The following is a 12005-nucleotide window of genomic DNA, read 5'->3' as shown; positions in this document are numbered from 1 at the left end:
AATCTTCTTCCGCCGACTCTTTCCCCTGGTCTCGGATTCTGCCAGTCATTTCCGCCAATCCCATGTATTCGATCATCTTCATCTGCCATTCCTCCAGAGTGGGTAAATCTTGTGTTTTCCAGTATTTTGCGATGAGAATTCTTGCTGCTGTTGTCGCGTACATAAAGAAAGTTCTGTCCTTCTTTAGTACCATTTGGCCAATCATGCCCAAAAGAAAGGCCTCTGGTTTTTTCAAGAAGGTGTACTTAAGTACCTTTTTCAATTCATTATAAATCATTTCCCAGAAGGCCTTAATCCTTGGGCACGTCCACCAAAGGTGAAAGAATGTACCTTCAGTCTCTTTACACTTCCAACATTTGTTATCGGGCAAATGATAAATTTTTGCAAGCTTGACTGGGGTTATGTGCTGCCAATTTAAATTCACCTGGACAATTACATTCTTACCTATTAAGATATAGTGAATAGTTTTTAAAGCAGGAAAAGCCCAATTCTAGAACAAGACAAAGAGCCTGGGAATTTGCACACAAATATAGTTGCCAGATGTGAAGAGATGCATGTTTTGAGATCAAGGAGCTCACAACTCAATCTATAATTCTCCACTCCAATGATTGCCCCCCCAAACCCCCCCCCAAAAGTTTGCCTTGCTTTGTTGTTAGATGCAAAGGCGGTAGCCAGGACAGGGTGGGGAGTTATAAGTGCTTGACCAAATTTAGAAGCCGGAGATTTACCCGGCACGCAGGCTGAGACAAGCTAAAAGAGGAGACGCAGAAGAAGATGGAGAATGTGTGGTTGAAGACAGATGGGCCAGCAATTCCGCATAGCTATCAATTTCCTCAGATCTTTAAACAAATTCCTTCAGTGACACTGCAGTGTAATTTATAGTCCGTCTGCAGGGAACAGTATATATCCCTTTTAAAAATATATAGCAAGCCAAAAGCTGAGGCACGTCTGCTGCTGCAACAGATAAAAAGGCTTTGGCAAACCTGATTTTTTAAAAAAGGAAACAGGGAACAAGGGGAAAAAAGAGAAGATCCTGTTTTGCTTTAACTGCTACTCTTTCTCTGTCCTCACCCCCTTCTCTCGCCCCTTATTAAAAACATGTTGGGGTTTGCAGGAAAACAATCATATTCAAACCACAGGCTGGCTGCAATTAAATTGACCAGGCCTTGGAGAACTTGTGTGGCCACAGAGGCTTTCAAACCCTCCAATTCAACTTAGTTCCTCCCTCTTTGGTCACATATACACCAAACATTGGCTTCCCTCCAAAAAAACCACCCTGAAACTGAATCAGCAAGACTGAGGGGCTAGGATGGACTCACAGGTCTTTGGAACCTGTTCTGGCTTGGGATGCACTTTGCCTCTGCAATGACTGCCTTTTCATTTCCCAAGCTCAATTCAAGGTGCTGACAGTTAAGCCCTAAATGACTTGCAAACACTGACCCCATATCATCCTGCCAGTGGGTGAAAGTCTGCAGAAGCTACCCTACATGTGGCCCCACCAGTAGGTGAAGCATGTGGTAGAGATGCTGGTACATGAAAGGGCCTTCTCTGAAATGACACCCTATCTCCAGAATGACTTCCCCCTTGGACGTCCAACTCCCAAGAGACTGCGATCTACTCACAAAATAAAAAACTGGCAGGTGATCTACCCCTTTTTTTGGGGGGGGGGTTCAGGGCAAAGTGGTTGAGCTTTTTTTAGGGAGAAGGAAGGAGAAAGGTGGGAGAAAAGTCGCTCACCAAAAGATTGCTAAGAAAAGAAAAGAAACAGCCTCACAATTCCGTCTCCTGTTCTAGCGATCATGCGCAAATGGAGAACAGGGTGAGGGGTGGGGCCAGAAGGAAAAGGAGCCTGAGATCGACCAAGATCGACCAAAACCTCCATGGGATCGACCAGTCAATCCCGATCAACCTGTTGGACATCCCTGATCTACTGCATTGGTGTGTCTACAGCTGACACTGTTGACTTTTTATCAGTTGGCTACCTCTTCATCCAGGTCTTTGGGATGAGAACTATAATGCTGTTGCTCGTTGATGTGAGGATGTTTTCTGCTTTTATTGTTTTATCGTTGGATTCTGACCTTGGGATCGGCTGGATGAAAGATGGGTCAGAGATACCATAAATGAATAAAATGAGATATTAACATGTAAAGTGGTGTCGCTCTATTCCAATATCTATATGGTTAAACCCCATATAATTAATAATAATAATTTATTTATACCCCGCCCTTCAAAAACTGGGCCCAGGGCAGCTAAATTATACTTGCAAATTATAGAATCATAGAATTGTAGAGGGGAACCCAAGCAATGCAGGAATCTCATACATGACAGATGGCCATCCAACCTCTGCTTAAAAACCTCCATTTGATTCCATTTATATTCCACATTTTTCTCCCAAGGAGCTCAAAGTGGCATACATGGTTCTCCCACTCCTCATTTAATCCTCACAACAACCCTGTGAGATAGCTTAGGCTGAGAGGCAGGGACTGGCCCAAGGCCATCCAGTGAGCTTCACAGCCAAGTGGGGACTTGAACCCTCCCAGGTCCTAGTCCGACACTCTAACCACTACACTACACTGGCTCCTTAAAATGCCAACTAGTTCAGCTTCATGCCGGATGTGCTTGTAAAGACTGCAGTGGCTCTCACCGTCAACACAGTTCCACAGAGCGAATTTAAAAGAGCCAAAATGCACGTTGGACACCAAGGATGTTAGCTAGATAACGTGGCACAGCTAGAACATTTGCTTACAAACCAGGGACACATGAGAAAGTTGGTGGTCCACAGCTGCCTAAGCATTTTGCCTCCTTCACTATTTTGCTTTGCTGTTTATTCTGTCCTGTTTTGAAAACATAAGCTTGGTAGGTCTGGTGGTGGCCTGACAAGACAACCTGATACAGCCAGCAGAAGAGCACAGAGAAGCCAGCATGAAAAAGAAAACAACAAAAGGCCTCAGACTAAGCATTTTGCAATCTGGCAGGGCTCTTGGGCTTTACAAAGAGAAATCTCAGAGCAAATGGTTTTCCAGATTGCCTTATAAAATACCTGGTGGTGGTAATAAGAGGAGAAATGGTTTTTGTGTGGTTTATTCCCTCCAGAAACCCAGGTTTTTGTCTCTCTAAAAATCCTCAGCAGGCAGGCAGGTAGGTTTCCCAAGAGTGCTTTTAGCAGCTGGAGGCAGAGCTTTTAAAACTAAAAACGTTTGCCCAAAGCCAATTTAAATTCCATTGTCACCAATAAAACAATATGACAATCAGTTTGCGGTGTAGGGGGGGTATTATAGCACTGGCTTTGAAATGGGGAGACCCAGGGTCAGATTCCCAGGTAGCCCTGTGAGGAGAAAATGAATGGGACACATCCAAAGTTGCCCTTATGTAAATAGAAGGACATTGCGAGATACAGTTTCCCTCAAAAGGAAAAGCAGGATGCATGTGAATAATAAAAAAAAAACCACCGTGTTTCAGCAAAGATAGGATATACCACCAGCCAAACATTGCACAACCCACCTTTCCTTCTCTGGTCCCATGTAAATGAATAGAGCTGTGGAATAAGAATGCTTCTTCACAATTGCCTCTCATTCCTGTACTGCAGGAAGGGTTGGACTAGATGGCCCTTGGGGTCCCCTCCAACTCTACAATTCTATGGAGAGGTGGGGAGGGAAACCTCCATGTAAGTGTGAAGATTCTCATAAGAAGGTAGGGGTTATTGTGGCTTTTATACCCACCAAATTCCACTGCTCACTAGAACCTTTGCAATAATGGACTGAACCCACTAAGCTATGCTAATAGTAGACCCACTGGAATTAATGCCTCTATGGTAGTCACACCCATTAATTCCAATGGGACCACAGTACTTTGAGCAGAACTAACAGTGTCTGCGCTCCAGCATAACCAGGGGGAATGAACAATAGATGGACCAAGGAAGTCCCACATCTTTTACATACCTGGCACATTTTATCCGCTGAGGGAGACGACCTGGATCGGATGTGGATGGCGACTGCCTGGTTTTCTGATCTCTCCAGCAAGTCCTCTGCAGAGGCCGACTTCCCGGGCTTCTTGGTGGGTGCCGACCTTTTCTCCAGAACTTGGTCATTAGCATGGCATGGCTTGGTGCACACGTCAAGATCTGTCTGGGTGCTTTTGGTGAGCTCTGGGTCAGCTCTGCAATCCTGACGCCGGTCTGCTTTCAGCCAACTGGGGAAGGAGCTGCTCCTGCTGCCGTGATTTGGGCTGGTCACCTTCCTGCCCTCAGGTCCGCTGGGATCGAAGCAGCCCGTGAGCCCAGGAGGAAGAGTGGCAAAGCCCCGCCCCGCTCTAGAGACCGGCTCCAGGGACTCCCGGCGATGGCAAAGACTCTGGTCCTGGAGAGAATTCATGCTGGATGAGGATGAAAGAGACTGCCCCTCTTGGGCACCTGTTTGCGTGCAAGAGGACTGAGAGCCCTCCTGCAGGAAGCTGGAGTCTTGGGATGCAGACGAAGGCCGCTTCCCAGTTTTGCGTTCAATGTAATCTGCCAGCGCGTTCTGCTGCAGCTGCTTCAGCTCCGGCTTGGAAAGATTGATGGTGGAGCACGCCTTGTTCTCCCTCTCAAATATCTTGCGGCGGTCAGCCACCGTACTCTCTGGGAAAACAAACTGGAGGGCTTTCTTCTGGTGGGAGAAGGGCGACAGCTCACTGTCAGACACACCTACTTCGTTCATCTTCTCCGGCTCAGAGTAAGACTTCTTTTTCTGGTCGGGGTTCAGGCGCCTCCTGCCCCCAATGCGTGCCACGTGCAGAGGCGCAGGAAGGCTCTCTTTGTTGGGATAATCCAGCTTGGTCTCTGTCGGTGTGATGCTATGCCTCTCCTTTGGGGTATGGGGAGACGCTGCCATGCTCCTCATCCCAACATGCGCTGATGCCGGCCTTTGCACACTCCTTCTGGGCTCCTTCCCGCACTGAGGGCTGATGTTGAGGTCCTTGCGGCTGAAGGAGGTGGCCCTCAAAACCTTAGACTGGGCATCTTTGATGCTGTTCCTGTAAGCCCTGCTAAAGGGGAGGTCCAGCTGCGAGCCGTTCGAGTCCTGGGTGCTGCCCTTCCACAACAGCTCTCTCTCGCGCTCCTCCGACAACTGGAAAGCACTTCTGCTTTGGGGCAGCTGCCCAGCCGGTTTCAGTAGCTCGCTTTCAGAGGTCCCGGCCTGATGATAGATGTTGTGCCATCCTGGCATCGCCACGGCAGCACTTGCTGCCTCCATCTGCTGCTCTGCACCGTGCCAATTAGCCCTCTCTGGTCTGCCAGCCCCACTCTTGCTTGCGCGCTGGATATAGGTGGCCGGGTCTGAGCTCCTTGCGCTGGCCAGGCGGCTATGATCTCCAAGCAAGTGAAGATGCTCTTGAGAGTTCCGCCTCTTTCGGATGTCCTCAACATGGTTGAGGTTGGGCTTGCCTGAGCTGAAATTCTGGCTGAAGCTGTTAGGGCTGACACTCTGCAGCCACTGGCCGCCTTGTTCACGTTGCTCTATCTTGCTGACCTTCTCCAGGACAGAGCACCGGGCCTTCCGAGAGTCCAGTTGCCCATACTGAGAGTTCTGGAGGTTGCTAGAACCCAGCTGGTGAATATTTAAGTCTGACATCTTAGGGGCCATCGGAGAAGAGGGCTCCTTGTACTTTGGCTCCACCCCATGGAAATGCTCTGCGCTGGGAATGGTGTCCTGGTACCCTTCTAAGCTGTGCCACTCGCCATCCTGCCAGTGCCCAGGGATCTGCCCCTTCTCCGCTTGGCTGCTGTAATTCACAAAATGCCACTTGGCACCGGAGTAGCCCTTGCACTGTGGCACCTCCTTCAGATCTGAGCTGTTCTGCAGCTTGCTGCTCTCCGGGATGTTTTGCAAGGAGGAAAAAGCGTGCTGCTTGGCCTTACTGGGGTTCCACTGGTTTTGAGCTGTGGGATCTCTCTGCAGGTTTGCGTTCTTATCTTCCTTCTGCTCCCCTGCCCCATACCCCTTTGAGTGGCAGATGGCTTTGCTGTCAATCGCATCCCTCGGGTGAGGCAGGCGTGCCTGAGAGCTGTGGTTCGAGTGCTGTGCGTTTCTTGCACTTTCCTGGATTGAAGCTGTGGTCATATACGGCGGGGCCGACTCATCCTGCCTGGGAGACGCGGGGTAGGCTTCGGGATGCATCCTGTACAAGACGAACTTTGCAGCCGCGTCTTCCACCTCCTGCTTCTTCCCTGGCGCGTACTCAGGCTGGTAGAAGATGGCAGCCTTGTTCGGCGGGCTTTGGTTTCCATTCTCGTCCAAGCCAGCATGCTGCCTGCAGGCTGCAACGTTTTCGTACGAGGATGGAGAAGACACAGGGCCGTGTGCGTACCCACTCTCTTTGGCAAGCGCTGGGTAAAGCATCCCGCTGTTGCTTGCGGAAGGGTGAGGAACCTGTGCAAAGTGGGGCTCAGGAGAAGGGACAGGGTAAACACCAGTAGGAAGCAAAGGCTGCCCTGGCTGAGCTGCCTGCGAGTAAACCTGTTTGGGCTTCATGGTGGGACTGCTCTCTGGGCTCTTCTCCATCACAGTGTGGAGCTGTCCTTCTAGGAATGCAGGTTTCTGGAGGTGCCCTGGAGGAGGGGTGCCCTGGCCTAGGTGAGGCCAAGCGCTTTTGGGGTGAGTCCTACAGGACTTCCTGTGTTCAAGGCTGGACCAGGAGCTGGGCCTCTCGTGGTGCCTGGTTGCTGCATAACTGTCACTACGGGTCGGTGGCATGGGGGGGCCCTTCATATAGTGGCTATCGCTGTCAGAGGAGCTCCGAGTCGGGAGGCCCTTGTTGTAGCCATGCAACCTGCTGTAGCCGTATCCTTTAGCCTGGGACTCACAGCTTGGCGAAAGAGCAGAGGACTTCACCTCGTATTCCTCCGAAACGCCTCGCTGGGCGTTGTAGACAGTTTTAATGTACCTGATATCAGCCTGCCTCATTCCCCCTTCTTGAGGTCTGCCCCGGGAATGGACGTTCTCCATGGAATAGGACCTCTCCTTGCAGAACGTGGGCGACAGGTATTCGGGAATGCTGGAGCTGGTTGAGAAAGAGCTGTAGGCGGAATCCCTCTTGCTGTGGAGATGGGCAAGCTGGTCAATACTATTGGTGGATTTGGCTGGTGAAAGGTGGCAGGGGTGATGGGTATACCCCGCAGGGGTATGGTCCAAACTCTCCATGCTTTCCCTAGAGCTGTACCGGTCAGGACTTCTTCTTAAATAGGCATGCTCATAGCCGGAGAGATCGCTTGTGGAAGAACTGGATGAAGGAGCGAGAGAGAGAGAAGCGAAAACTTGTTAACATGAGAGCAAGAGAGAGTCGTACTGGCTTATAAAGGGACTCTGAGGGATATGTTTAGTTTTTAGAGGAAGAGACGAAAACCCATATTTGGGCCTTGTTCTGTTCTTAGTCTGCAGTCATCCTGGTTTGCTCGGAAGGACCGCTTGACATTGCAACACATGTCTCTTATTTATCACTAGAAAGGGAGGGGGGAAAATAGATGGGAGGCAGGTCGCAAGCAGGGGAGGCTTTGCAGGGAAGTCCAAGCATGTCTACTCCACCCTCGCAATCCATCAAAAGCACCCTAAACGTCACCAGAATACCCAGACATCCACAAGTAAGAGAGAGAGAGAGAAAGAGAAAGAGGGTGAAAGGAAGAACAAGAGAGTAAGAGAAGCTTGAGGACGGAGAGGAATTTGCCCCCTCCTCCATCTCTCTCTCTCTCTCTCTCTCTCTCTCTCTCTCTCTCTCTCTCTCTCTTTCGCTTCTTTTCTTTTTATGGAGGCGAAGGCTATACTCTGGCAGTGTTCCTGGAATCTCCAACTGAACTGGAGACATTTTGTTTGCTGTGAGAAAACTAAACAGACATGACAGGGAAGGAGGCAATGAGGGATGGGGTGGAGATGGGACAGAGAGCAGCGGAACCACAACAGCTTCAATAAGTCCATGGCAAGAGCTTTTCATCACGGACCAAGCTGACGAAAAGTCAAAGGCTGCTCCAGAAAGGATATGACACAGCTATTTGTCAAGGAGGCTCAGTTGCAGGCATAAACCCTCCTGTTGTTGTTGCTGCTGCTATTTGGACGGGAGGAAGCTGGTTAGGTTGATTCCTTGACATTATTTTCCCTCATACAAGCTGATGAAGACTTGTAGGCCTTAAAACCAGCCTGGTTCACTGTCATTATTACTCAGCTACCCAGTGGCTCAAGGGACCCCAGGTCCATGCTGAGTCATTATTCCTCAACATCAGCAAAATGGGATAATACATTATTTAACTCAAAGGAAGGTGACTCCTTCACACTGACATCAGGAAGCTTAGGAACTACATTTCCCAGAATGCCTGAATGGAGCTGAGACCTCAAGCCTGAGGCCTATGATTGCCACCTCATCCTTTCGGTTAAGAAGTGGGGTGGCAGGGAGGACATGGGTAAACTGTGGGAGAGGAGGGGAAAATAAAAAAAAAGGTTCTCTTCTGAATGATGCCCACACTCAATCAGCAGTGGGCTTGGTTAATAGAGCTGGGCATTTGAAATTCATTCAAAAATGGCAACCCACAGCCCCAGCCTGGCTCTGGCACAGTCAATTTCCCCTCAGCCCCATGACAGCATAAACTTGGCCTCCTCAAACCAAGTTGCTCTGGCCACTGAAAACCCCTCAATTTCCTTATAAGCCCATCTGTCGTGTCTCTTGCTGTGACAATGGCAGGGCCTTGGGGAACCAAGGTCTCGTTCATGAATTGCTGTTTGCTCCAATTCAGCAGTAAAGAGCGGGTTTGTGTGGGAAATGCGCCTGGGGGGAAAAAACAAAAGTGCTTGGACGTGAGAGTTTTAAAGTATGTGCTAAGAAAGAACAGTGCAAAGTGTAGATGACACTTTAGTGTCCCAAGGCCCAACTGTTGCCTGGTTTGTGTTGTTCTCCTGCTCGGCATTATCTTTTCTCATGGTACCTCCTAGCCTAAGGATAATATCCCCACCACATGGAAGCAAAAACATAAAGGCAAAAGGAAGAATGCTGCAAAGCAACTATCTTGGGACTGAGCTGTTTGCCAAGTGAAGAAGAAGTACAGTGGTACCTCGGGTTAAGAACTTATTCATTCTGGAGGCCCGTTCTTAACCTGAAACTGTTCCTAACCTGAGACACCACTTTAGCTAATGGGGCCTCCTGCTGCCCCCAGAGCATTTCTATTCTCATCCTTAAGCAAAGTTCTTAACCCAAGGTACTATTTCTGAGTTAGCGGAGTCTGTAACTTGAAGCATATGTAACCTGAAGCGTATGTAACCCGAGGTACCACTGTACAGAGAATAAGAAAGAACCAGATCACAGAGAATAAGGAGGAGGAGGAATGGTTTCAACAGAACTGGCCATTTTTCTGGTTTCATTTCCTCAGCCGCTTGTGCCATTTCCTTTCCTTTTTAAACAAATGATCTCCCGATTTGACCACTCTGGCCCTCACCTATTACCAACAGACAGCGACAGAAGAAGGCTGGCAATCCGACCACTAGATGCCACTGGCGTTCTTCAGTGTTGAAACACCTGGAGCAATGGCTTCTATGCCAGCAGAGATGCGACAACAGAGACGGCAGAAATCTGGGGCTTGGAAGTCTATGAGCTAGGCCATAGCAAAGAATAATTTAAAAAAAAGGCAGCTCCCTGGGAAGGAATGAATGCCGTTGCCAGATGATTTGTGTTGGGTGTCAAGGAGAGAAAGAGAACACACATCTCTGTTGGAATGGTTTCTTTTTTCGTTTCTTTTTGTAATCCTAGGGTTTCTTCCTGCTTTCCCATCCCATGCTTCCTTTGATCTCAATAAATTACTATTGGTGCCAGTATTTAGGTTTCACAGAGGTCTTGAAATTCCAGCGGCTAAGTTGGGGAGGAGGAAAAGCCACTGTGCTGATGCTGAGATTTGGAATCTGCTACAAAGATGTTCAAGGAGATTGAAAGACTAGGGATTTGTCTATACATCGAAAAAGAAACATCACTAAGAACTTTCCGGTTGTGTTATGTTCCATCTTTCAGAACAGATACAGAAAAGTGGAAACACATTGTAGGGAACAGGCCGAAGCTCTATATGATCAGCTCCTTTAAAAAAGATATTTGTGTTCCAAGAAAAGCTGAATTCTGAAACCTGTATGTATTCTGCAAACGGAACAAACTTGCAAGGGATAGAGCATGGGTAGGAAAACTAAGGCCCGGGGGCCGGATCCAGCACAATTGCCTTCTAAATCTGGCCTGCAGATGGTCCAGGAATCAGTGTGTTTTTACATGAGTAGAATGTGTCCTTTCATTTAAAATGCATCTCTGGGTTATTTGTGGGGCCTGCCTGGTGTTTTTACATGAGTAGAATGTGTGCTTTTATTTAAAAGGCTTCTCTGGGTTATTTGTGGGGCGCAGGAATTCGTTCATTCCCCCCCCCCTTCAAAATATAGTCCAGCCCCCCACAAGGTCTGAGGGACAGTGGAGCGGCCCCCTGCTGAAAAAGTTTGCTGACCCCTGGGATAAAGCGAGCAGAACAGATGATGCAAAATAAGCAAATGCATGAAATCTGAATAATGTGTAAAGGCTATAGAATTCAGAATTTTGATTTATCTGCTCTTTTCTTTTTTTTACTGCAGAGCCTGTAGAATTCTACAATCAGCAGGGAAATCTGGGCAAAGTTCACTGCTTGATAAATCCTCCACTCCACCACCGTGGTTGCATAGCTTTTGCAAAAATGGCTGAGGGTACCCGCTTCTTCAACCTGATACACCTTTGTTTCAGATCCATAAAGGTAACGCAGCACCTGGAAGAAAGCTCAGCAGCTTTTAAAAGACTGTGAGGTGAATGCAGATTACTGCTGAGGATTATGCTTTCAGGGTGGAGCATAAATTGTTCTCTTCCTGGAATGGGAAGCACACAACGCACCAATCCTCGGATACAGGGTTGTTGTTGTTTTGGCCAAACTGCTGTGAGGCTTACCTGGAATGGTAGGCTTGATGCCAAGGAGTGCCAATCATGCCAGGAGATATTTGCATCATGCTGAGATCGGGCTGGTTCTCTATGAACTTGGCAGAATGCCAGGAGTGCGGTCGGCCCACAGGGTCGCTTCGTCTGGGAAAAGAACAAAAAGGGGTAAAATAATTAGAGACAGGAACTTGCTCAGATACCCTGACAGGTGGAGCAGGAGCAATATGATTATTATTTAGCATTTATTCTTTGCCAGCAGCATGACCCTGTCAAGAATACAAACACGTCATGGTCTCTGCTCTCTAATGTTTATTACATTCTGCTCTGGTGCTATGCGCCAGTGTGTTCCACTGAGACCATCCTGTTGAAAAACACACTAACCATTTCATTGGGCCTGGTGCAAGAGGATACCCTAAATGTCAAAAATGTCATTAGATTAATCCTGAGGCTTTGGTGGCAACCTTAAGAGGAATGTGGCTTGGAATCTACTAGAGAGCCTTGCTTCAACCAAGGGTACAGAATCTGTTTCAATCTGAGTGCCACATTCAATCCTGCACAACCTTCTGGGGGCCCGTGCAAGTGGTGGGCAGAGGAACAAGTGCAAATTTTGCCTTTGTGCAGTAGGCTAGTTTCTGCACATGCTCTCACACCCTTCTCTTCGTCCAGGGAAGCAAATCAGAGTTGATAGCACATTGTTATTGTTGTTTAGTCATTTAGTCGTGTCCGACTCTTCGTGACCCCCTGGACCAGAGCACGCCAGGCACTTCTGTCTTCCACTGCCTCCCGCAGTTTGGTCAAGCTCATGCTGGTAGCTTCAAGAACCCCGTCCAACCATCTCGTCCTCTGTCGTCCCCTTCTCCTTGTGCCCTCCATCTTTCCCAACATCAGGGTCTTTTCCAGGGAGTCTTCTCTTCTCATGAGGTGGCCAAAGTACTGGAGCCTCAGCTTCAGGATCTGTCCTTCCAGTGAGCACTCAGGGCTGATTTCCTTAAGAATGGAGAGGTTTGATCTTCTTACAGTCCATGGGACTCTCAAGAGTCTCCTCCAGCACCATAATTCAA

At 48.5% G+C, this 12005-nt stretch overlaps 1 protein-coding gene across 4 annotated transcripts in view; it reads right to left on the bottom strand.

The window, feature by feature from the left end:
• The window catches only part of SHROOM3 (shroom family member 3), a 230726-nt gene that overhangs the window by 19293 nt on the left and 199428 nt on the right, over positions 1-12005 (bottom strand). For all 4 annotated transcript variants that reach the window (XM_079990672.1, XM_079990675.1, XM_079990674.1 and 1 more), the window contains 2 exons: positions 10957-11088; positions 3939-7257 (listed from right to left, as the gene is read on the bottom strand). In XM_079990672.1, the coding sequence (XP_079846798.1) occupies positions 3939-7257; positions 10957-11088 (3451 nt within the window). The remainder of the gene's footprint in view (positions 1-3938; positions 7258-10956; positions 11089-12005) is intronic.

The sequence above is a fragment of the Podarcis cretensis genome, assembly GCF_951804945.1.
Source record: "Podarcis cretensis genome assembly, chromosome: 9".
NCBI classification, from domain to species: Eukaryota; Metazoa; Chordata; class Lepidosauria; order Squamata; family Lacertidae; genus Podarcis; species Podarcis cretensis.
This window is presented reverse-complemented; position numbering and strand designations above follow the sequence as displayed.